Source organism: Plectropomus leopardus, chromosome 1 (assembly GCF_026936395.1).
Source record: "Plectropomus leopardus strain MGB_pleo_1.0 chromosome 1, ASM2693639v1, whole genome shotgun sequence".
Taxonomy (NCBI): Eukaryota; Metazoa; Chordata; class Actinopteri; order Perciformes; family Serranidae; genus Plectropomus; species Plectropomus leopardus.
Window position 1 is genome coordinate 31,305,485 of NC_142176.1, and position 26,419 is coordinate 31,331,903.

At 40.9% G+C, this 26,419-nt stretch overlaps 1 protein-coding gene across 4 annotated transcripts in view; it reads right to left on the minus strand.

The window, feature by feature from the left end:
• The window catches only part of shf (Src homology 2 domain containing F), a 109,427-nt gene that overhangs the window by 5,498 nt on the left and 77,510 nt on the right, over positions 1 to 26,419 (minus strand). For 2 of the 4 annotated variants that reach the window (XM_042514418.2, XM_088079967.1), the window contains 3 exons: positions 13,419 to 13,565; positions 6,669 to 6,843; positions 6,369 to 6,488 (listed from right to left, as the gene is read on the minus strand). In XM_042514418.2, the coding sequence (XP_042370352.1) occupies positions 6,369 to 6,488; positions 6,669 to 6,843; positions 13,419 to 13,565 (442 nt within the window). The remainder of the gene's footprint in view (positions 1 to 6,368; positions 6,489 to 6,668; positions 6,844 to 13,418; positions 13,566 to 26,419) is intronic. The other 2 variants (XM_042514487.2, XM_042514616.2) reach the window with 1 other exon arrangement.

Consider the following 26,419-nt stretch of genomic DNA (forward strand, 5'->3'; position numbering starts at 1 on the left):
GCTCTTATATGGGTTCATTAACCAATTCAGAACGTTTGTTATGTTCCAAACACACGCACACAATAAAATATAGTGATGGTGGATTTCGACTCTAATGCACTCATAAATCACAAGATAACTTTTGTTTGTTTGGTTTTTGATCAGGATATTTAACTGAAAACATAATCACAAGTAACATGAACCGAACTCTGCACTTAAGAACACTGCACCAAATGCGCTTTGGACTCCTGACTGTGAAATACCCTTAAATCTGTGCGGCAAACTTACGTGCATTATTTATTTATTTTGGGTACATATCTTTTCATGTCTATGCATATGTACGTACTGAGCATATATGTTTTAACTGATGTGTGTTTTTTTTAAAATTGTTTTTGCTCTTTCTTGCTCTTCCTCCTTGCCTTGCAGTTGACAGCTTTAAGCTTTTATGTGTCTTTAAAAAGCGGTTGCTATGAAGTGGCTAAATGAACCCGACTTTACAGCTTCATTTTGGTGGTGATGCGATCGTAGTATAGTTCTTTTATAGCCTAACATTAGCTTTTTACTTCTGGCGACTGCATTCAGGCTTTAAAAATCCTTTAAGTGTCCTTTAAGTGGTGTTTATTTGTGAAGATTATCTTGTTTAAAAAAACATGGAAGTATTTAAAGATTTGTTTATCACAGAGCTTATGTTCTGCAGTGGTCCAAAATCCAATGTTAAAATCCCGTAGGGTTTTTCACAAGGGAACCAGGGCAACGTTAGCTTCCAGAAATCACACTCTATTGGTTGAAAAAGTGAGAGGCTCTACTGCTGTCCACCTCAGATGATGTGGAACGCTATGATTGGCTTGTAAACATCCTGTTAAACAGGTCTGTGCTTTTGGGTGGAGTCAGATGGCAGTAATCACAGATCTACACATTCTAGAAAATTTCATGTGCTTTGGAATGAATGGGGGATCTGAATGGCTTAACAGTCAAGAGAAGCAACTGAAATGAACAAAAGCCATATTTTTGAGGTCATTAATGCATTCACACTGTAAATTTACGCCCACGTTTGCGGATGAGCCCATTATCTGTGATGAACAGTAGAAAGAACTGGGCTTCAGGCACCTTAAAAGTGAGGCGAGTCCATTCTTTACTTATCTGGTAATTGCATGTGTAAAGCCTGCGGTTCGCTCCCTGATGCGCATAAGAGAGAAACCAGCACAGAGATAACAATGAAGTGGAAAAAAGAAGGCTGAGAATGTACAGGGTTCAATATGGGGACATCCATCAGGAGTAAGAATAAACGTAAACTGATAAATGGAGATTCCTTCCAGTGAATTTATTGTTTATCTTAAAAAGATGAGCCCAATCCTTTTTTAATATTAGTGTGATTATTATTATCACAGAAAATCAGATAAAGCAATCTCAGATGTTTTGGAATCCATACACACCGTATATGGCAGATGATGGAGAATATTTCAAACAGAAACGCTAACATAATTTTTTATACGCAAGCTGAGGCACAAAGCTGTAGGCTCCCTGCGCTATAAAACTGAAGTAAACACAACTATCAGACTTCTCCATTACCTCCACCGCCTCAGGCCTCGAAATCTGAGCGTGTCATTAACAAGTTCATCATGATTTGAGGAGAGCAGGACAAATTTCCCCTCGCCACGGGTCTCTACAGTTCTCCCATTCTGCAAGTGCCAGGAGAGCTCATTTAAAAAAAAAAAAAAACCCTCTCCTTGCAAAGTGCATTTGACTTCATGTGGAGCTCTGAGAGGCAGGTGTTAGGTTACACAGAGCCACACTTAAAAAGCCAAACACATCAATAGCGTCATTTTTAGATTCCCAACTGATTTTCCGGCTGTTGCTCAGGGCTGCTTATCACTTTACAGCCCTGCAGAGACAGAAACCAGGATAACGGGGCAATGCTGCGGGGCTGCTGCTAAAATGAATGTGGGGCTATTTTTGAGAAGACAGGCCTTTGTGGTGTTATCATATCTTTGTGTGTTTTTGGGCTTCTATTGTCTAATCAGGATTAATCTCGCTGGGGAGGTCCGCTGTGCTGTATATTGAGGTTTATGACTTTGATTTGAACCCTGTAGTCCTCAGAACAGGAACAGCCTGACAGTAATCACAGCTTATCTCAACCTTCAACATATTGGATTGCTGCATGAATGATGCTCTCAGTGTTATGAATCTGTGGCACCAGAAAAGGCAAAGTCATCTGCCAAAAGATAATGATCCTTGGCAGGAGCAATGGCCTTTTTGAAACATTACTGGGAATCAGATATCTCGTACACCGTTTTGTATGGGCTTAAACTGAATGAAATCAAACCATTCTGTAAAACACAATTACTGAAAAACAGATTTAGTTTAAGAAAGAAGTCTAAGTTTAGGAAACAAAATCTTTTGTCTTTGCAAAATTTGGTTAATGGAACATAGATGCTGAAGAATGTGGCTTTGTTTGGCTAAATCAACAGCAAAAAGTCAGATTCAATATTACTTCTGTGTTCTAGACATTCATTTGTCTCGTCCGCACCAAATATGATCTTTTCAAAATCAAAAAAGGCACCATGAAAGCATGACACATCTTTGGAAAAGGAGCTTGACTGCAGATGCAAAGACTTTTTGGTTGTTCTTTCAATTGGCTATTTAGTTCCCCTGTCTGTGCTGTGGCATCAAACAGATTCTGCTGGATAGAATTTCTTCTTTTCACTAGCAATTCTTCCTCTCAGCCAGTGGAAACACGCTGTGCAGCGCTCTTGCACGAGGTGAGAGACAGGATGAGACTGTGCTCTGAGAGACCTGTGAGGGGTTTAATATGTTTCAGACACCTAAAAGGGTTTCTCTCCACAGAGAGGGAAGAAAGAGCGAAACAGAGGGGTGGAGGGGAGAGGGGCAGGTGAACAGAAAAAAGGGGTTAGGAGGGTGAAACAGACAAAAAACACTTTCCGTCAGGCCAGAGGACTCTTGAGGCTGGAGGTCTCAGCGACGTCTGTCTTTATCAATAATGCAATACACATACGTGCCACCTCATGGCCTTATACATTTTTCAGCAACCTCAGACATGGAGGATCCTCACCTCGGGTTTCCACTCATTTTCAGCGGCAGCAGGGGAGACAGGCGTGTGTAAGCGGGCTGAACTCAGAGTAACCTCAGCCTGCAGTGCAGTGGCACCTGTCATTCCTGCACGTCGCCCTGCTGACTGTTTTCTAGGCTTGATCTGATTGATGCCAAAGGCACAAGATATTCTGACGTCCTGTGACAGCCAGGAGCCGACTTTCACAAATATACACGTGGACGACTACACACATAGCAGCACAAAGCTGCAAGAAACATTCTTCATGTTCATGCTTTTGCCAACTTCCTCCTTCAGCAGGTGCTTTCCCTGCCAGCAATTTAGCTCGTGAATGCAGTAAATTGTGCACAGTTTGCTATGGTATTACAACATAATGCATCTTACCACTCCAAGACAAAGAGAGAAAAAAATAAAACATTTTTCTCTTATGAGACAGACTAAGAACTGTCCAATGCGACTGTCAGCTCTGTGACGTTCTTTGTATCTCTTACTTACACTTGACCTGACAGCAGTCTAAGGCCCAGCATCACTCTTGTGATAAAATCATCTTGCTAAAGATTCAAGTGTACAGCACAAAGTGTTCAAAACCTAGTCATTAATATCTGTTAAATCAAAAGGTTCATGACCCAGAAATAAATTCTCTTTTCTCCATTTTGCCCCTGGCGTGAGAGATTTGGACACTCCTGCATTAGTGGCTCCTTTCTCTATCAGTATGACTTTTGCAACCCTTTCTACTGCGACGGTTGCCCAAAGCATTAAGTGTCTGCTAAGGGTCACCAGGGCACCGCTGAATCTAATTCTGATTAGGGCCCAAAAAAGCTTAAGTGTGTCCCTGAGGTCATCCACTTGTGAGTCCAGGCCACACTTTGCTTTCAGAGATTAAACCACTTTGCAGCACTGACAGTAACAAAATCTTGTCCGAATTAATTCTCTTCTTCTACAACTATTAGTGGTGCCATCCAACCACTTGCTTTTGGAAAACAGAACCCTTTAGGTCAGAGGGTGAGTCAATGGTTTGAATGAATGTTCATGAATAATATGGTTGATAAATTAACAAGTAAATCCTCAATCTACCTCACCAACTTACTAGCCCATTGTCGAAACACCTCACTAACTGCACTTTCCTATCATCTGCTCTAACAGAGCAGCTCATTACTGAGGGTCAGCTGTGGGATGTGAATTCATGTAACTACATGAATGCAAGCGAGTCCATTACTGAACCAGGAGGTCAAAACATTTTTTCTCTCCACAAACTAAATCAAACAAAACTTTTATTGAAGACAAAATACTTTGCTCTTATTATTGCCTGGCTGACTTTAATATATGAAAAAAAAACAATCCAGCCATGTAAGTCATTAGCATTTTTCCAGTGCCTTCTGGTCTTCCCACCCAAAAATTTTCATTCACTGAATCTAGCAATCAGCAATTTCATTTGGGATGGTAAAGCCCCCAGCATTAAGTTATCTCCATTTCACCATAATAAAGCAATGGGCGGATTATTTCTCTCTAGCTTTTCAAAAATTTCATCATATGTTGATGCTAATTAAACCAGTGCTCTTTATAAGTGCATTCATCAAATCCACACCCTGTATCATCTCTCTCGATGTCAATACCCTGCTATAGCAAACACTTGTTGTTCTATCTACTTTGAATATCTAGGCTCAGTCCACTTAGTTCTTCTGAGGCTGCTTTATAGTTATCATCTAACTCCACTGAATACAGGGCTATTTGTGTGTGTGTGTGTGTGTGTGTGTGTGTGTGTGTGTGTGTGTGTGTGTGTGTGTGTGTGTGTGTTTGTGTGTGTCTGTGGCTGTGAACCATATACAGCTGTTGACCATGTATCCTCTATTGGCTGTCCCAAATGTCCCTTTTGCCATACCTTTTTTGAGTACTAAATAATGTATTCTGACTCAGTGCAATATGACATTTACACCCCTTTTATCTCAAAGGAAGATACATTTAGCCTGAAAGTCTTTTTAGATAATTAAAAGACAGCATCTTGAGCTACTTTAAAAAACAGATTACATATACAGTGTTTAGTACTCAAGCAGTCATACCGGCGTTAAGGCTTTGGTATGGAGTCAGTCAGATTGTCAGAGGTGGGGGAGCTCAGCAGCTAGTAACTTAGTAACTTAACTTTTTTTTCAATGAGTAAGGCAGAAAACATTCAAACAAACATAAGCAAATAATCAGTGACTGAGACGGGAAGTTAAACAGCAAGTCAGCTACAGTAGCATGAAGTGAATTGGAGCAGTGGAAAGCATTATGTTTCCCTGCCAAGTCATATAAGCCTCCAGCAAGATGAGCTCTGCCGTTATAACGAAGGCTAATCTACGTCTCTTAGCATATTATAGTTTCATCTCATCTGAAGGTCATCGTGGAGCTGCTGAGATTCGTCTAAATGTCGTACGGAGGGGCCTGCCTTGAAATGTAAAATGGACTCAATACAAAGGAAATTGGAAAAGACCATTTGTCAGCACAGATACTAAGATTTTAAAGCTGATGGCTCAAGCAAATTTATCAAAGATGACTTTGGCAAGTTTTCAGAGGGCTACAAATTTCTGGTTATGACTCTGACACCTGGAACTCGCACCTGGTGGTGGAAATCATTAAAGCGAATCCACCAAAAGCGCACGCTTCCGTCAAAAGAAGAATGAGATGTGACTTTGCTGCAGCCCTTCAAGCTAAAGTAACCTCTACCAAATGTCAGACTAGACTAAACCAATCAGAGTGGCTCCTTTGAACCCTGTCTTGGATGCGGCAGGGATCAGGGGTCGATGATGAAGGGCACCATTAACTGTGTTATGGGCACATCAGCAAATCAAGGAAGCGATGGTGTCAGAGGGGTTACCGGAGGGAGGTGGAGGACAAGGGACGGGCAGGATGTAGGTGGGAGATAGAGGTCTGAAAGGTGAAAATTATTACCATATTGAAAGGCTGAGTCAGCAGACTATTGTAGCACAGGTATACAAGGACCTTTGTGAGCAAGGTTCATCCACAATGTATACGCCACTGTTGAGCATGTGTAGCTGCACTTCTTTAGCTCTCTGCTGTGTGTGTATGTACACAGACAGTGTTGCAAATTATCCTTGACACTTGTCCTGTGTCCAAATCGCAATAAAATATACTGACTTTATATACTGACTATACTGATACTTGACTTTCACAAACACTTGATTTTCTTAACTCTCTAACACTTCAGCAGGCTAAATCGCACCAAGCATTTGCGATTACTTTTTCCACGCAGCTGTCATGTGCTCTTGTGTAACTGATAATCCTGTTTGTGGCTCGTTATTTAGGAAAAAGAGAGTGTCGTCCTTACTTAAGGGAGAGAGAGTAGTCGTTCTTGCTGGTCTCGCTGTTTCTCACCAGGTAGCTGGCCTCCTTACAGAGCCTGAGCAGAGACTCTGCATCTGTTCGGCTGATCGCTCCATGGTACCAGCTACATGGAACAATAGGAGATGGGGACGAGAAAGAAGAGGAACAAAAGAATGGTAAGAATGAGCAGAAAATGGAACAAAGGGAATAAAAAAACAAGGGTCAAAGCTGCTCATGAAGGGCAAAAGTGGTGCATATAAAATAAAATGCAGTCATGACAAAGTGACACCATGACCAAACTCACAACTGGCTTTCCAAGGGCATGCTGGGGTCAATACGCTCCCCGAGAGAGGAGCTGCAGTGGTCCAGTGAAGTCATTTTAGTGTTGACCAGACAGCCACTGGAGTGTCGCTGCAGCGGGCGGGTTTTCCCCTCCTTGGTAGGCGACATTCGAGATTTTTCCACGCCATCAAACTGGACTGTAATACAGGAAAATGCAACTATTAAATACAATTTATGTTTGGAAGAACACACTGTGTATTTTTAAAAAAGTGAAACCCTTTACAGCTCTATTAACAATGCAACACACTAGTTCTGTGTGTATGCTTCAGTTAGACTTCAGTTTGCGGTCACTTGGAAAAGCTTGTGTGCTTAACAGGAAGTGGACATTTGAAAAAATTACAGTGTAAATTGCCGCTTTACTTAACTGGAACAGAGCAATGAGGTGCATGTGGGAACAGAAACACATGTTCCCATACAGAGACACTTTGTGCAACACATCCAACTGAAGGACATGTACACACAGTGGAGGGGGCATAAATCAATCCTTCCACACTGTGTACACACCCCCGTGAGACAAAATACACACACACACACACACACACACACACACACACACACACACACACACACACACACACACACACACACACACTCACGAGTGCAAACTTCCTCCAAACAACCCAAACAAATGCATGCATCTGTAAATACACCCACCTATACACTACAGCATGTGTGAGCATGTACACACTTTAACTACACATAAACAAATGTGCACAGTCATGCAAACAAGCTAACTTGGAAAATTCATATGCACAAATTCGCACACAAATCCCACTGCAAGTCAAACATTAACCTGGCTTTTCAAAACTCTCACGGTCAACTGTGGACATGATAAGCTACCTTGGCAACTTCACAGGAAAGTGTTTGATGGTATGTGTGGGGACTGTAGGTGACCTGCGCTCATGACATGAGTGGTGGAGGTCACTGAGCAGCTTCACAGCCAATCAGGACGCGGAACAACATTTACTGCAACTTACCAAAGCTAACATGAGGACAAAAGAGAGGATAATTTCCACAAGGACAAATTAAAGTGAACTCTCTCCTCTGTCAGATATTGGACGGCGAAGGCCATTTTCCCCCAGTCATCCACAGCTAGAATTGATGTCACAGCACCCTTGGCTCTGAGAAGAGCCCACTGAGTCACTAACACGCTTCTCAAGCAACAACAGCAACAGCTATATGACAAGCTTCAGCTAGAGATTGTTGGCTGCTTAAAGGTTTATATCAGCACAGTGAAGCTGAGCCTTTGACGGAGAGAGTTAATGTAGCATGCTGACAGCCATTGCCTCTGTCTCTGCGCCTCTCGCTAACAGCATCTAGTGTTTAATTACCTGGGCTGAACATGGCAGGTAGTGTACAGACAGACAGGCACTGTGATCTCCACAACATGTCGATGGAGATGGGCCTACATCTGTCTAGACTGTGTATTCCAGTCAGAGGATCCATTACACTTTACAGATTGTGAGCTCGCCAAGGGTTCCTGTACCAGACTGAGTGGGAGGGCTGACAGTTTCAATCAATCAATTAAGGCTACATCAGACAACACCATGTCAACAAATTTCACTGAGCTCGTGAAAGTGGGGCTAAACAGGAACACGTAGGACCCTCTGTATATACTGTAAAATTAATAATACATACATGTTCTATTATCGCTGAGGTGTTGTCTCCACTCTCTAGTGCTAATAGCCATTGAGAGACATTAAAAGAATTAAAAGCCCAGACTTCCACTTGTAAACTTGCACTTGTGCTGCATCAAGAGATCTTGTTAGCAGTGGTGTAAATTTATTCACGTTTAACTCCATTCAATTTCCGTGATAAATATCAAACTTTGTACTCCTTAAAACTATCAGCTATGGTTACCAGTTCTCCACATAAAAACATATAATGCACTCACGAAAAAAGCACATCACAAGCACGTCACATGTAAAATGATGCATTATTTCACAAGAAAATAAAAAAAAAAGAATTCAAATTTGTGTAGCCAAACTTTCATCCCACATGGAAAAATGCACGTTCTAAATTTTGAGAAGAACATGTTCCCTGCGTGTCTCCTGCCTGAGGAGATGAGGCTTGCAGAATCAGTAACTTCTTTTAAATCACCCCTTAAAACCCATTTTTATACACTTGCTTTTATGTGATTTCTTCTTTTTATTTCTTTTTATGCATTTTACCTTTTTAATTTAAGTTTAATCCATTTTTTCAGTTTTTTCCATATATTAGTAATGTCATATACGATATATTAGCCGCAGGGTCTTTTATTTATTTTGCGAATCAAGTATTTTTACTTATGATACTTGAAGTGCATTTAGCTGATTTTGTAGCTTAACTAAAGCAAAGGATCTTCCTCCACCATTGCCTGTGATGGAACATGATCCAGTGGCAGGTAAGGCTGCTGTAGAGTGCTGCTGTTTCAGCTCCGACCACCAGGGGCTCCCCTTCATCTCCACTCAACTCAACTCAACTTTAGCTCACTGATGCATTTCCCTAAACATAAACTCATGGAAATGATTATTCCAAATGACTCTGCCTCCCCTTGTTATCTTGCCCTCTGCACTCCTGTTTGTTATGGGGCTTCGACCGAGTCTTAAAACGACAGCCAAATTGTACTGTTGCATGACAGCTGGGTAAACTGTGGCTCTAACCTCAGACCCGTGGAAGACTATGAGCTGTAGCTGCAGTCAGTCAAATGATGCTCCTGTGTTGCATGCAAGTCCACATGGACGACATCATTAGTTCTCTACTTTTTCATACAGTCCATTTGAACCACATGCCGACTGCTGGGAATACACTGCGAGCAGCATGAACATTCTGTATATGTGTAAGGGTGAGAAATAGTGTTACCATGGAAACTGACCAAGGGGACAAGGGAGATGCATGTTTGCTCCGCTCATCCCTGTCAGCGCTGACAGATCACAACATGAAGACGCGGCCAATACCTCTCTCTCCCTCCCTCGCTTTCAATTTCTCTCTTCCTGTTTGCATATGTCCGGCCCCTCCTCTTTTTCTCCCCCTCACCTTTTTTTTTGATCTTTCTATTTCACACACTCCAGTCCTTTCCTTGTGTGTCTCAGTCTGCTTGTGTTGTTGTTTGTCAAGGACAGAAAAAGATAGTGGGAAATGGACTGTGGAGGAATGTCTGCTCGTCTTATAGAAAAAAGAGGAGAGACAGAGCAGTAACAGCTTTGATCTGTTATCTCCTGTTTCTGATGGTCCTAATGCAGGCCTATCAGTCGCTGATTATGTCCGCAACAAAACTGTTTCACTTTACTTTATATGTCCATATTCAAATTGGATAAAGTACGTACTTTGGATTTTTTTTTTTTTATGTCCACCTGTGATTTTAATGTACGGGGTTAGAAAAAGTTTCTGGTAGCGTGGCATAAGGATGAATGTTGCTATCTTAGTTTTCCCACACAGTCCATCTCTCAGTGTATCTACAGCCCACTGAGCCATCCGCCTGACCTCAGCTCTTCACATTTTCTCCATTCTCCCAGCACCCCCACTAATTCCTCGTCTTCCCCAGATTCAACACAATCAGTGCTTCATTTGACCTTGATTAAACCCCTTTTCCCTCCACCTCTTAGAAAGGGTTGAGTGGCTATTCTCAGAGGAGCTCACCCCATCAACCTTCCCTGTCAGAGCAGAGTCTTTTCCACGGGCAGAGTGCATCTTTCTACCAGGAGAGTATTACCTTGAAGGGAGAGCCTCCAAACAAAAGCAATTGTTTTCATTTGCTCAACAGTGAACAAACCCATGTCTGCTTTGATTGCCGGCCATCTCGCTAACGCTATAGTTTCAGAATTATGTTTTAAGGTTAAATATCAATGGGAGAGAGCCAAACTCATTGCCCCTTTTCATTCTCAGAGCAGTCTGAGACATGGTGGACAGGAGATTGACGAGAGGAATGGCCCAGAGGAGAACAAAACCCCTGAGAGGCAGCTTAAGAGAGACGAGAGGGTGAAAACACACACACACACACACACACACACACACCCACACACACACACACACACACACACCCACCCACACACACACACACACACACACACACACACACACACACACACACACACACACACGTGCCTTCACATACACGGACGGGTACGTAAATGCGCATGGGCATCTGTGTGTGTTATCAGTATTGTTGCTTGTAAAGCACGGCAAATGGAATCTGTGTATCAGATTGAACTGTCAGTCAGATGGTGACTGATGGTGGAAAGACCTGCCCCCTTCAAACATAGCTTCCTTTAGAGAGCTCTATAAAACACAGGGGGGGCTGAGGAGGGAGAGTGTGTGAGAGAGGGAGCTGACTGGCTAGGACGCAGATAAACAGAGGTCAAAATGACATTTCCATGATTACACTGTGACCAATCCACAACATAAAGTGCTGTAATGTAATTCAGCGCAGCGCAATACAAAATAATGCCGTAAAAACATGGAGAGAGAGAGAGATTTATAGTGGCTATACAACACCAGAAAAAGTATCTTAAATAACAAAACACTAAAAAAATGGAATGGTAAACTTTAAAAGGGTGTTAAGTCCACAATATTAAAAACATAAAGTAAGAAAAACACCAAAAAATGCAGTTGAAATAAAGAGCACAAGGTGAACAGTCTGACTACTCTCTTCCCTCTGCACACATTCCTGAGCAAATTCCTCTAATTAAGATGGCTAATTAATTCTCATTTACTGATGGTATTCCTATCAAAAAGCATGACTAGTCTGAGGGGTGAAGTGCGCTATCGACTGCCGTATTGAGAGATGAAAATTAAGTTTCCAGCCTGGATGTGTGAAATGATTAACAGTTCTGCATCTCATTAGAATGCACTGCACTCTAAAAAATAGTGCTCAGTATGATACAATACCCAAGGAACTGGCAGTTTTAAAAAAATCACTAATTTTTATGTTGATATTAATTATGTGCATCAGGAACTCAAATAATGATGTGTTGGACAGCTTTTAATAATATACTGTATTTTTAGAGCCTCACTCCTGCTGCTGAGCTCAGAAGTTAATCCCTGATGATTCCATCATCTAGGAATTCTTCTTTTACATAAATCCCAAAATAAAACTCTAATTAGGTTTTCCAAGACAATGGAATGACCCTCCAAAGTGTCAGCTAGTGGATTTGTTTAAAATTAAATCTGGATAATGTTTAATTACATTGTTTTTTTTTTCAGTCTTCTCAGATTAGAGGAAGGAGAGGGTAAGAGGAATGCTTCAAAGTGTGGATAATTAATTCATGTCAAAAAAGAAGAGCGAAAAGCTCTTCATTATACTCAGAGAAAAGCTCCCTCCATTTATATGTAGATGTAATATCTGCCCTGTCAAACCGCATTTAAATTTTGATAATGAGGCTGGCAGATTTGTCTGAACTGTAATGGATATTGTTTTTCTTGCTCTATATTTTGGACACAATAGCCTTTACATACACATATAGACTCTTAGCTTTTATCCTGGCTGAGCCAATCTGGAGTACGTAAGCAGGCTGTATATAATAGATGGCTAATGTCTTGGTTTGTGACTAGGGGTCTGCTTGTAGGTCAACAGAGTGCATTGTAACTGTATTCACAGGGGTTGCAGAGGTCATTGCCCCCCCGCCTCTGTCTGTTACTGTGGCCTTTGACCCCAAAGATGTAGAGTGGGGCCACACTGGCTCAGACAGAGAGAGGATCACTTTACAGCTGGACGCCAATCTTAAACCCGCTGACATCACAGAGGGAACCAGAACCTTTCCCATGGATTTATGGATATAAATCAACTCCTTGCCCTGTCCTCGCCTATAGCACACAGCGGTGTCCCCTTACATGGTCTCACTCTTAGTCTTCCCACTCTGCCAGGGGGAAATCCCATTCCTGGCATTAGTTCTGCTACAGGTCCTTCTTTTCCCCTGGTAGTTACAGCAGTCAAGAGTGTGAGTCTGTGGAAGGGCTCTGAAAATCAACTAATGGCTCTATCGGTCGAAAATACATGATTACTTGTCCATTGTGTTTGATGAGATGGTAAATATGGCAAAACTTGAGGTGAAGAGGCCCCGATTCAAGAAGGGAAATTGCCTCAAATGAGTTTGATTTTTCAATTCATGTCGAGCTGTAGAGAACAGCAGGCCAGAGGGACATCTGGGACGGTTATGAGTATGTTGACAAGAGGAAATGGGGGTCACAGCGAATGGCAATTACGCATGCAGAAGGCAGTTTAGCACAATTAAAACTAATGAGCCTTCAGCCCTAAAACCTGCACAAGAATTAGTGATTTTCTGCCACATGTGATCCAGATGGAAACGTGCAAAACGTCATTTCTGAGCTGTACTGCGACCCAAAGTCATATTGTGTGTTTCCAAAAAGATGTGAGCTCTCTTAGTAAGTCATAACTGACCGGTAGAGTGAAGCACACACTTTCACATAATCAAAGATTGCCCTGAGATCTTTGCAAGACAAATAAAATGTGTTTTCACACTGGTTATGTGCAGTTGTGTGTTTCCTAAAATTACTAATTAAAATCTCAGGACAAAAATGGGAATGTAAGCCTACAGATATACAACATACATACATGAATGTATACACACGCTGCCCCACTTGAACTGTTCCTTCATAAAATCAGACAGACAGACCACACTGAAGGGGGTGGATGGATGAATGGAGTGATGGATGGAAAGGGGTGGGGCAGTAAATGAAGGGAAAGACGCCAGACAATGTGAACACCAACACCCACCATGGTGGTGCTGGTCACAGCTCGTCTGTCCTGGTGAGGGTTGAGCTGTCTGGGTGGGAGACTCCAGCTCCTCCACCAGCGGAGGGCTGGTGTTGAGCTGCCCGACTGGAGGGGGCCACGGTAGGTCCTTGATCACTTTAATCTCTACTGCAAGTGTTGCCCGAGTCACCAGAGAGGAGATGGAGTGAAAGAGAGGACAGCAACAAGAGGCATAAATAAACCAGGGAAGTGAGGAAAGGGAAGTAATGACAGGATACAGAGAGGGAAAGAGAAAAGAAAGGAGGGGTAAGCGAAAAATAGATAAATGCAGAAGATGCCAGCATTGTGGTGGAGAGCTGGTTTCTATTGTGATCCCAGGATCAGCAGTAGGTGTGGGCTAGGAAAGGAAAGGAAAGGAAAGGAAAACAACAGGACTAAAAAGAAGTGAAGTTAGTTCATAAGTAAGTAGGGTTGGGTTCTGATAGCAGGTGCAGTGTTGGATTTGGTTCCTGATTGATTAAAATACCTGGATTTCTAAAGAACTACAGGCTAATGGTCAAAGATTATGTATAAATGTCTAAAGCTCAACTCTGATAAGTGATTTGGAAAGACTCAATAACAGAATTACATAGCAGATATAGATTCTATAAAAAGAAATGCTATTAAACCCCAACCCTACCAGAAAAGTTGAGCTTTTTGGTCTCTCCTCCCCTGTCCATTAACCCTTTGAAACCTGGATTGACATAAGTTTTCTCGTGCTGCATTCAGATGCCTATCACAAGCTATTTAACCCTGTTAAACTTCAGCAAATTGGTTTGATTTCTTAGAAAAACACTGGGGAAAAGGCAATGACTAACTTGGCAAGAAATATCAATCAAATTGCGAGAAATTTGTTTAAAAAAGAAGTAAAAATTAGTTGTAATAAAACCAACTATTTATTTATTATATAATTATTAAAGTTATATATATTTAAATTTAAGTCACAGAAATCAATTATACATATATATATATATATATATATATATATATATATATAGTAATTTATCATATTTTTTGTCATTTTCTTGTTTGTCTGTTTGTTTTTTTTTTTTTTTTAACTTTTCTTCTACTTTTCGTCTTTTTTTGTGGTTATTTTCTGGTAATTTTTGTGTAATTTTTAACTAATTTCCTTCTAATTTTTGGGCCATGACTTGCTGAGTTGCTCATCGCCTTCTCCCCATGTTTTTGAAAGAAATCAAATTTGCTTTTAAAGGTTTCAAAGGGTTAGCTCAATCAAAAATTCTCACAATCCAGACTTGAACCCAGACTGACTAATTTAAGTTCACAATCTTTACTGTTACAAGACAGAATGCATGATGTGGTATTACAGACTACTAAAAAAGAAGGGCCATAAAATACAATATTGCAACTTTAAAGAGGAGACTATAAAACTGCCTTCAGCTCAGCTAAAGGCACTGAAACAAACCATCAGCATACACTCTGCTCTTTCTCTTAGTGCTGAGTTTGAAGAAAGAAAAAGACCTTAAGATAAACAACAACATGCAGACAACACTGGAATGTACCTCAGACAAATCCATCCCGACAGTGGCCATTCTGCGCTTTGCCCCTTAAATAATGTATGCGTCATGACCAGCGGAGTATTATCAGTGTACTTTAAGCGCCCTTGCAAAAGCATATCTGTCACTGAGCAAGGGCCACTTTTTAAATAGCTGAGGTTACTTAATAAATGGGATGGAGAGGGGAGATTTTTTTTGTAATCCAAGGTAGAGTAAGACACCAAGGCTAATAATTTATTAGCCTTGGTCAGAGAAAAGAAGTCCAGGAGCAGTAGCTTTGGAAAGCCACTGTGTGTTGTTAAGAGTGTTATGAATGATTCTATTACTCTTTTTTACATGAATTTTCAAACACAGATCTTTCATTGATGCAACTTGCAGTGCTATTAAGAACATTTTGATGTCACTGTCCATGGTCCTGGAGATATTACTGCAGTAAATGGATGTAAGTATAAGGTACTACAATTAGTGTGATGTCAGCAATCTGACTGCTGCTTATGGTAGAAAATAACCTTAGACATAAATTAAGAAGCTTCAGAATATTGACAGTTCTTATAAGCTTCCTAAAGGGGCAGAGAGAACAAATAATTCTTTACTCAGTGACATTTCCTGTTGAGGAATACGATGGAAATGGAATAACGCTGGCAGAAAAGCCTTCAATACACTTTTATTTATCACAGCACTCTGAAATGGTCAGTGTGACAGCTATACTGCTGATCATCAGTCACATCAGTCATGTACGGGCCATGATGGCCTTGTTTGACTTAGGAAGACGTGGGCGAACAGGAAGGGAATAGCAACAGATAGAGTGCACAGAAAATCAGCCAGTAGATACTTAATACAGAAACACTTTAACAATAAGTTGATGTTTTTGTATCGACAACCTGGGACTTTTTGTTTCGTTTTGTAGTTTTGGTTATCATTGCATTGGTTATAATAACATTTACTGCACAGCAGAAAATGTTCACTTTTAATTAAAGTCTCAAGACTGCTAATAATCTGTATTGACCATTGTACCTTAATCACTTGAATGACAGCAATTAGTTAATGCATATTTTCAGAGTAACACCCCTCATCTAAAGAGAGCTGACTTAGTGCTACGTCAGCTAAGAGGAAAAGAATGCAGTTGTATTCAGAGCCATTAATGTTCACTGTGTTGCATTGGCTGGTGTGCAGGCTGGTTTTCAGCAGGAAGAAGAGAGTAATGTTATGGACCTGTCTGTCTTCCAACCTGCAAGGAATTGCAGTGGCGGTGGTACAGGACATGCTAATGAGAAGCAATATCTGCGGGCTAGATGAAGGGGGAAACTGGAGAATATTCAGTCCGACAAGCAATTAAATAGCCAAGCCCGCGGTGTCAGGGGGCTAATCTAGAGAAAGGTGGCTGGAAAGAGGAGTCGCTCGCTGTCTAACCTGATGGGAGGGAAGTTGGGGTGGTGGACCAGTGGGGCTGGAGGGTGGGGAATGAAGACAGAAGGTCAGAAACTCTGGGAGATAATATAACTTCCACTACTTTGGGGTGAAGTAGGGGACTCTCTTCCTATGAGATTAAAAGCCTAATACTCATTTCACATTGCAGATTAGCGTGTAATTGTTTGGGGAGCAGAAGGCTGCCTCTACTCTGTAGCCTCACTGCGAGGACAAGGAGACGATTTGTGCAAGTGTGGCTGGGATTCGCTTGGTTGCACGGCTGAATAATGGCATTTAGCACTGTGAAAATTAAGGCAGGCTGATTCAATAGCCAGGTGTTTTCTTTTGTTTTTTTGTAAACTCTGAGTGACTGGAATCTCCCGTAGCTTGCAACGCATTTAAAACAACTGCCAACCCCGAGGACTTGAATAATCACTGACTCTAGGTGCCAGGTTGCTGCATGGATGAGTGCGTCTTTACACCTTGTAGCATTCTTCAGTTGACAAATTCAAATTCAGGACTGATTTACACATCAACCCTGAAGGCTCACAACAGAAACCTGTTTACAGCTGTACTGGCTGATGCAGATTTCCATTGATTACCAGCTCTGTGGATTGTACATGTGTGAACAACAGGTTTAGTGTTTTAGAGACTGGATGAGGAGAATATCCCGTAGGAAGTCATGTGACTTCCTTTTTGTTTATTGGTTATTATTTAAAAGAAATCTTCATCAACAAAACCACATTTTGTTTATTTTGTCAATTACTCACCAAAAGTTACGCTGAATTAATAAAACAAGCATTGTCTTTCTGCCATGCCTCCACATTGAATGGAGAATCCAAAAAGCAAACATCCTTCATGAATCAAAGTCATTGGGGACCATGTTCAACAAACGCAAAACTATACCAAAACATAGGTTCACAAACTCACACAACTCATGCAGCATAATTCCAGTCTCATATCCAGTCATACTTCTAGAGCACGCAAAATTTCACCACAATGTTACATTATAAAACTTGCCTACGAGTGCATATGAGCTACATATGAGCAGAGTTCAAATGCACGCATGCCTAGGCATACTACTTGGCTGTGCATAAGACTCTTTGTATTGACATGTTTGAAATTATAATTTGTTTGCAAAATGCATGTATTTAGGAGATACTGAGTAAACAACTGCATAAATGAGACTTCAGTTATACTGCAAAAATTCTGTGAAAGTTTGTCAAAAGCTGTTTGACATAAGCCTCATTCCCACTGCACAAAAAAACCCACTAATACCCACTAACATCTGGCTTTTAAATGCAATGAGAATGCGTACGATTGGCATTCACACCCGGGTCAAATGACTCTACGCATCCAGTTCCATTTGGCATTCATGGAAATACAACACCTCTGTGAACACGCTCATTTCAGCTCCTTAACCAGCAAGATGTAATGATGTGCCGTGATTAATTAACCTCCGTCTCTTCCTAAACAATGCTAAAACATTTTTTCAAGTCAGTCTACACCCAGTCAGAAAGAAAGACTGAATAAGTAAGAGATATATAAAGAGAAGTAACCATGGCAAAGTTTTCAAAGACCTCTGTCCCTGCTGCTGTCGACTGTTTACCTGTACACACACACATACACACACAAAAGCTGACAGAAAGGCATACTCTGCTGCAGCGGTGTGTTCACTTGCAGTGGGAATGTAGTCTATCGCCTATATTTAGTGGGTTTACCCGTGTTTGAAAAACCTGTGTGTCCAAGCTTAGTTTGGTGGGAAAGGGGTAATAATTTTCATTTTGTTAAATGCAGTCCCCATTAAGCTTACTTTAATTTATGAAGAATGTCTGCCTTTTTTGGACTCTATAACTGTGGAGGCATTCAGGAAAATAAAGTTGTCTTCATTAATTCAAGATAACATTTGGTGAGTCACTGATATATAAATGTTCATTTTGCTGGTAAAGAATTAATTTAAATTGGTATGTCTGCTCTTCATAAAGCACAAAGCCTGTGTGGCACAAAACAGAAGGTCACTGTTCAAATGGTGATTACCAAATACAATTATGTTAGGATTATTGTAATTATTTGGTAGCAGTTTTTGCATTTCATTTTCTAGAGTGACAAGCCAGACATCACATAGAGCTAAATGAATGAGGACTGTTTCTGAGGGAATAGGTAATGACATCCAAAAACAGATTACTACATCTCTGTCATCTAATCTGACTGCATTTAGATCAATATGCCACCTCACATCTGCATAATCCACAATCAATATTGGTACACAAGGCCTGCTGTTGACATAGGAATACAAGCTAATAGCAATTCTAAATCGACAAAAGGACGTGTCATTCAAGTTAACTCAACAAAAGTGGCTGTGCTAGGGCTTTAACATTTCAAAAAGCTTGTGCTGTCAATCACATGTCCTGCTTGCTTTGGAAGCATGTGGTTTTGGCAGTATGTCTTATGGATTGGACATTGCCAGGTTGAGCACTGGTCCAGAGTTTGGCATTCAGTAAGCTTCAATGCTGCAAACACTGCAGCTGATTACCTATTTGTTTCACAGCCTGGATGTTGACTACAGTTTATCAAAAGAACCAGTGAATACTTAAACAATGGACAAGGCTCCCTTTTTATATATGTGTTTACCTTCCCTTTGTTCTTCCAGGAGCAGATCTATTTTTAAAGCCAGGTATTTGTTTACCCAGTCTTTTCATTAGCCCATGGCACTTCATCACTGTAAATGGTGCAGCACCATAAATCACCAGTTATGCTTGTTTCCACCAACGCCATTTAATTTAGTTCTGCTTAATTTGGTTGGCTAATTGCATGCATATTCAAAACAAGCTGGAAGATTGCAATGTTTATGCTGCACATTATGAGCAGAAGAGCTTGGAAAACAAAAATCAGCCTCTTCTGAAGACGTGTTTGTTCTATTGGCACCCAAATCATTACAGATAACAACTGTGTAAAGCCTCGCAGGAACTGAAATGCCACCTCATAATTCCTCGCATACTGTATCCGTCACATTATACGGTCGGGCTGTCTTTCAAAGCTGTTTTGAAAGACGGTGTGTTTGCATTAAAAATGAAAGCGGCCAGGCCTTTTCCCGTGCTCTTCAGGAGACAGAGGGAAAAGATGCGTTAGCGATGGCTGGCCAGCAGCTTCCAGGGAGGCTTTCTGGAAGGAGCGCTGCTTCCATACTTTTGAGGGAGGTTTACAGTTCTGTTGTGTGTGGCCAATGTGTGTGAGTGAAGATAAGACCTGTGGCAGCACTCAGTGAAAAGAGGGCAGGACACATTTGAGGCTCATGAAAGAGGGCTGTCAGGAAGGTTATCAGCAGGGTGTTACTGCAGAGGCCAGGAGGACAGACGGAGCTGAGGACTGACAGACAGAGCCGGGGAAACCAGATCAGCCGAGCAGAGAGAAACAGAACCATGGCACCCACAAAACAGCTGGCTTTTACTCAGGTGCAAATAACCAGCACAGGACTGTAACTGAATCAATTATTTATTTTAGGACATTAGACTTGAGCCTTGGGTTTCTGGGTCGTTAAGCCCATGAAGATTCATTAAAAAACCATAAAGATCCCTAAGACCTGGGGGAACAAGCGACAGCACCTTCTCTTATCTCCCGTGTTTAATGCATGGTACCCCGCTGGCCGGGAGCCAAGTGAAAGGAGTTAGTAGCAGGTAACAGAGAGCAAGGAGATTAAGTGACAATAGCTCGGGATCCCAATCCTGCTGTGACGAGGCTCAGATTTCCGATGGCGGCGTGTCCATGTCTGGGTGTGTGAGCGAGGGTGCCATATGCAGAGTCAAAGCTTAACACTGACGGACATGCGAGCACGCGTTCTCTTGCTCTCGCATGCAGGCTTCGTCATATGGTAAATTCTAATGTGTCTCCCTCACTCTTCACCTCCACGCTCATCCATCAACGACTCAGGCTGTGGCGAGTGTGGGTTCAGACTAGAGAGCGCGTGGGGGGGAACAGTGAGGATGAGTGATTAACCAAACCGCAAGTACACAGCCCCCCAACATCCTAACAAGGCAGGGAATTTACATTCCATTGCATACCTGTCAGGAGATAGCCCAACAGTGAATAATAACGGTGGACCAAGTGTTGTGAAGAGGCAAGTGAGCATGCAGGCAACAATAGGGACAGCTGAGGAAAAAGGGGCTGCAGCAGGGAGCATTAGCCTGCACTCTTTCCCCTATTATTAATGAAGACAAATAGTCTTTTATGCAGATAGCATTATGGTGGGAGGGTATAGGCAGCACTTATTTAATCCCCGCTCCTCTTTCATTTTTACACCCACTCCACATTTTAGTAAGGCTGTGCATCTTTTTTCATTACCTGCTAATACTTTGTTTGCAGACACTTTCATTTCCCACATAATTGTTAGAATATAAACTGTGAAGGTTTTGATGAGCGCAGAAAAGTGCCTTGGAAATCCAAATGGTGAGCAGTATCATTAGTCATTGATATTACATGGCCATAAAATGCTCCAGCAACTATAGAAACATAACCGTGGAAAATTGCTCTCTAGAGCAGCACATGGAGCTATAGTTAAGCTGGCTTTAAAAGAAGCGCTTGAGTCAGGGCTGAAGTAGTAACTTGGAAACATACATACTAAACCTCACTGCATCTAGGGACATGGCACTAAAGCACATAACAGCAGTCAGATAATCACACAGGTTGTTAATAAATCTCAAATAAAGAGTATATAAAATGTTGTAAAACAAAAATAATAATGTGTTATCATCCACCATAACTGGGAGTTGTGTTTAATATGTTTACCTCCTTTGAACATCTCTGTATAAAAATTTGGCCGCGGTCAAAGATATATTGGAAGTTTCACCTAAATACAATTAGCTGTTAATATATTCATTTGTACATTGTTTTGATTTGTTTTTAATTTTGTACCCTTGGTGTATGGCCTCAAAACTACTCAAACATCAAGCTTTACTCCACACACTTTAAAGGGACTACTTTTCCCACAGAAGGCTAAAATAAAGTTCAGGAAATGTACCTCTGATAGCACTGTTACCTCCAAACTCGACTAAAGAAAGTAAAACTCTAAATCAACCTAGAAATTTAATCCCAACCTGGATTCCAAACTACTTGAGCAAACATGTTCAAACGTCTCAGGCTCCTATAGCAAGCCCATGACCTCATGACTCCAGTCTACAGTTTCTTGAACACCAAGTAACCCTGCTCTGAGTGTGGATCCAAGACCATTTAATATTACCACTACGAGAAATGTGATACTCAAGTTTTTATGACATTAGAAATCTGACAGGGTCAAAATGAATCAACAGGGTTGTAAAACAGCTGTTCAGCTCAACAGTTTGTAACCAGCAGTTCATAGATCAGGGGTGTCAAACTCATTTTAGTTCACAAACCACATAAAGCTACAGTATGATCTCCAGTGGGACCAGTAAAACCATAACACAATAAAAACACCTCCAAAATGTTCATCCACTTATAAAACAGTTGATGAACAGCTTGAGATGTCTTAAGAAAAAATAAAAGCAATTCCACTAATATGTCCTATTTTTTTCCACATTCAGTCAGTCTACTACTCACTTTTATTACATGTGCATTATTCCATACATTTCCACTCCTGCGTAGTAATGCTTTCATATCCACATCAAACTAAAGTGGAAGCTATTGATGAAACAGGTTAAGGTATTCCCCTGCCTTACAAACCATTTACAAATCTAAAGTTCTGGCATTGCCTGGGTTCCACCTATTTCGTTTTAAGATAGAAGTCTACAGATTATTTTGTACTAAAGCTGCTAACTGACAACATTTTACAAAATGTTCAGTATCTTTAAAGGCATATTATACAGAATTTTCCTAAAAAACAAAGTACTGACTCATATAAAAGAACTCCTTTTCAGTCATTACTTATGACCCACTGGCAGTGTGTTGTGTTGTCTGTATCTGCAGAGAACCTGCCCTCTGCTGAATTTTCTTCTCATTTTGGTTTGTTCAGGAGGTTTCTGGGTGTTAGCTTTTAAGTAGTGATGTGTAGCCCCTAGCCAATAGCAGCATGAGGTCGGAGCTTTGTGAAAACATAGCGACCAGCTTACACCACTGTCTCTCTCCTCTGCTCTGTAGACAGGATGACGCATGCACTTCAGCTGAATTCACACAAAATCCGGCAATGCTGCACCTTCCTGCAGGGTTTTTGCTGAAATATGGATGTATCTTTTGTGCCTTAGAACTTAACTGCCATGAAACAATTGAAAAAATATTGTTTTATTTCTCCGATTCACTGTTTTGTTCTCATTAAGGCTGCTCCCTCTCTTCATACACCCTCTAGCTTGCTTGAGCACCACTGCTCTCTCTTAGTCTTGTTCAAGCAAGGAGAAGGAGCCAAGTTTGAATGTTGTGCTTACAAACAGAAAGCAACAAATCCTGCATAGTAGGCCTTCAAATTTGACACCAATAAGTACCCACAGTTTTTCTGAGGACTGTATTGTGGTTGCGGTAAAAAGCCACTGAAGTAGTTTGCTCACTGCTGAACCTGCTCCTGAAGCCTGGCACTTGTTAGTAAGAATGCCCCTTGAAAGTCAGAAATTCCAGTCATCAAAAGGAGAACCCTCAGTCGACTGAGAATGCTTCAAGTCAAGCAGTCTGCTTTTTGCAAGTCAGTATGCTGTGCAGTGTACTTCTAGAGACGTTTTGGTCAGCAGATTTTGCTGTGCAGTGAATGCTCTTGACTTTTAAGCTACTCTTTGTTACAAGCAGTTGCAGAAGTGCTGGCAGTAGCACGGAGAAAGAGAGAGGCTGCACTGTAAAGTGAAGAAGTGGTGAATTTACAGCTCATAACAAGTTATTATGACACAGTCTTGGACTTTTTTATCATACTGAATGTCCTGCTAAGCCGCGTTCAAACTTTAAAACTTTGGACTGCCAAATCTGATTCAACTGGCATAATTCTTAGTCGGGTACGGCCCTACTTTTTGGCCTTCACAAGTGTAATATTATTACATGTGCAAAGTCATCCAGTGAGCTGGACTGGACCTTTTGGGCTGATTCTGGTCTGTGGGTCGTATGTTTGACACCCTGGATATAAATGTTTTAGTTGGGAAACTGGGTATCCTGGCAAAATTTCACTGCAGCCTCTAAGCTGACTGTAAATTAGTGCCAGGAGGGATGAGACAGGGATGACTGTTAAAGTGGGATTGTCGGCAGTCCCAAAGAACTGGCTCACAAGTGGACTTAAACACTAAAGCGGTGTATAATTTCTTGACATTGGAGGTAAGCTGGTTGCAAAGATCAGAGCCTTTAGTGCAGGCACATATGCTCAAGCCTTGAAAGGTGGGAAACTTTCTCTAAGCCCCTTGATGTCTGGATCCAAGGCCGGTCTACACTGACACCTGCAAAAAAAACAAGCCTGTGTTGACAAGGCTTGTCCCAGAGACGTTTTTCTCATCATTCTTCCTCTTTCTGTCTTCCAAATAGTAGGAAATTATTTCTGCCTGAATAAAACATAACACAGAATGTAGATGTGCAATAAATCAAAGGACTTTCTGGACTGCAGCTTTGGTCTTTGAAAGACAACTTAAAGCCTTATCTTTCCAATTCCCAGCCAACACTTTGACATCCAATGGAAATTAAATTAATCATCATCAAAAGAGGGACGCTGTCTGTAAAAGGGGGAGCTGAAAGAGGGATGTGTTAGTAAATAGCGCCCTACACAAACTCTTCTGAGTGCTGCTTGACAGAAAAATAATGAGCGAGAGGAGGAAAGTGATTAGGAATGCAGCACTCCTTATTTAACTAATCACTGGCAGAGGCAGAACAGTGTGACTTCTATGAAGACCTCAGTGCCTAGAATACACAGAAGTAAACAGAAAGTGGAAATTAAGTGCCAGAAAAATTTGGAAAACAAAGAAAGACACATATGATCGCTAAGTGTACACGTTCTGAACATGTAATTTATCATATTACTAAAATTTAAAGCCAAAATATGTTGCAAGTAGTGAAAGTATCTTCAGGCAAGCGGGTACCGTAGATTGGTACAGACTGGTACGCTCATCACTTGCAGGTATGCACTAAATACTCCCTCAAGCCTCTTGTTCTTACAAAAATAAGATTGATGACCTTGCTGTCATGTATTACCACATTAGAGAATTTACACATAAACATGTTTCATCCTACAGTGAAGTACAGTTCAGCATCTTTTCTCTCTCTACTCTATTACTGTTGCTGCCATTATGGCTCACCTGTGAGCTACACAGAAAAATGACGCACATAACCCGAACCCCTAACCCCAACCCTGTACTGAAGAAAAGTCCTTATATACAAATAAACTTACTGTGGGTGCTGTTCAAGAGTCCTTGGATTTGTTTTATTATTCATTAAAAGTGGCTTGAGAATCTTGTTAAAGAGGTGTTTGGATGTAGGACGCTAAAGTATTTCACTGCTGGAATGATGGTCTTCTCAGAAAACTGGACTGTCTATGTAGTATATAATACTTATGTAATTGGTGCTACTTGACCAGAGAAAACAGAAAAAATAGACTGTGGCATTTGCTTTTGCTGAAGAGGTCAAAAACCTCCAAAAACCCAGAATGCGCTGCACCGCAGCGGACCAATTAACGCTCCTGCTGGTTGGTGCTGATAGCGAAACTTGGCTGCTTTGACATGGGAAACAACATGGCAGTGTGCTTATGACAAAAATGCTTGTATTACAGTTAAACGGTAAGCTAAAATAAGTTTCTGAATACACTTGAGGTGGGAAATTGGCAACGCAGCCTTCATTTTCACAGTACAATAAATATTATGACACAAACTTCCTTTTCCACAATTTTCGCATTACAGCCACAGTGCACTAAATTATGTTTCATAAGACATTTTTGTGTCTATGGTGGCAGACATCAGAAAATTCAAAAGGACAATCCATAGTTCAAGAAAGAGCCCTAGAGACAGTGAAAATTTGAGCTGGAAGATGAGCGTGGGGATGTGGGCACTGGTAAGATGGAGGGAAGTTTACCACAGTTCTTTTACACACACTACCTGCACTGTTATGATACAAAGATGGTTAAAAAGCTGCTAAGTATCCCTTTAAAAGCTCATTTGTAATGAGCAACAGATATGAAATTAAAAAAGCAGCTTTAAAATAATTTAATTTTGCCAAACTAACTTGATATAGCTGTCCCTTATGTAAACGTTTGACTAAAACTATATATAAATTGCTATTTTAAGTTTCCTTTATTGTGCTAAATCTTGTGCTCTGTCTCTAGACCGAGTGAATGCATCTTTAACTACCAATCAACAGAAAAGCACCATCTAGGATTAATCTTGCTCTCAACCGCTCTACTCGTAATCAGTTTTGCATTATTGAAATCCCCTAAATTCAATGCAATGTTTTCAAAGCAAACAGAGAGGAAATTAAAATATAAATACAATAAGGAACATGTGGAAACAAAAATAAAGTAGGAAATAGAAAACAGAATATGATCATATTATCATGAAGAAAATTTCCATTATTTTCATATTGTGTCTTTCTCTGTGAGATTACATGTACACTTCAGTAAAGCTCAATTACTCTTCCAAGTGTAAAAAAACTAATCACAAACTTGGCAACTTGCTTTCCCAACGGTATCCCACAATGAGCCTTCGGGCCATCCATATTTTTAATGAAATCTTTCATTCAGCTGTAATTAAAAACGAAAGGATGAAATCATTGATGATTTACTCACCATGTAGAATACCTATAGCTGACCAATGCACGAGTCAGATCTCTGTGCAAACCATCTTCAGTGATGTAAAAGTGTTTTTTCTAACTGCAGTGTTAAGTACTCTCTTTACACAGAACCCTAAGGCTATGCTCATAGTGTAAGCCTTAGTTTTCAATTCAGATTAACTACTCAGGTAAGCTTTTTTTTGGTTGTTTCACCCTATTTTTTAAAATGTGACCAATATCAGATTCAAGTGTGAACTGGTCATTGTTCTGAACTGACCCATGAAACGTCACACGCAGCACGTTGTTGTATGGGCCAACCACTGGCAACTGGTGGAGCGTTTACTTATAATGTTACTAAATGCATGATATGATGAC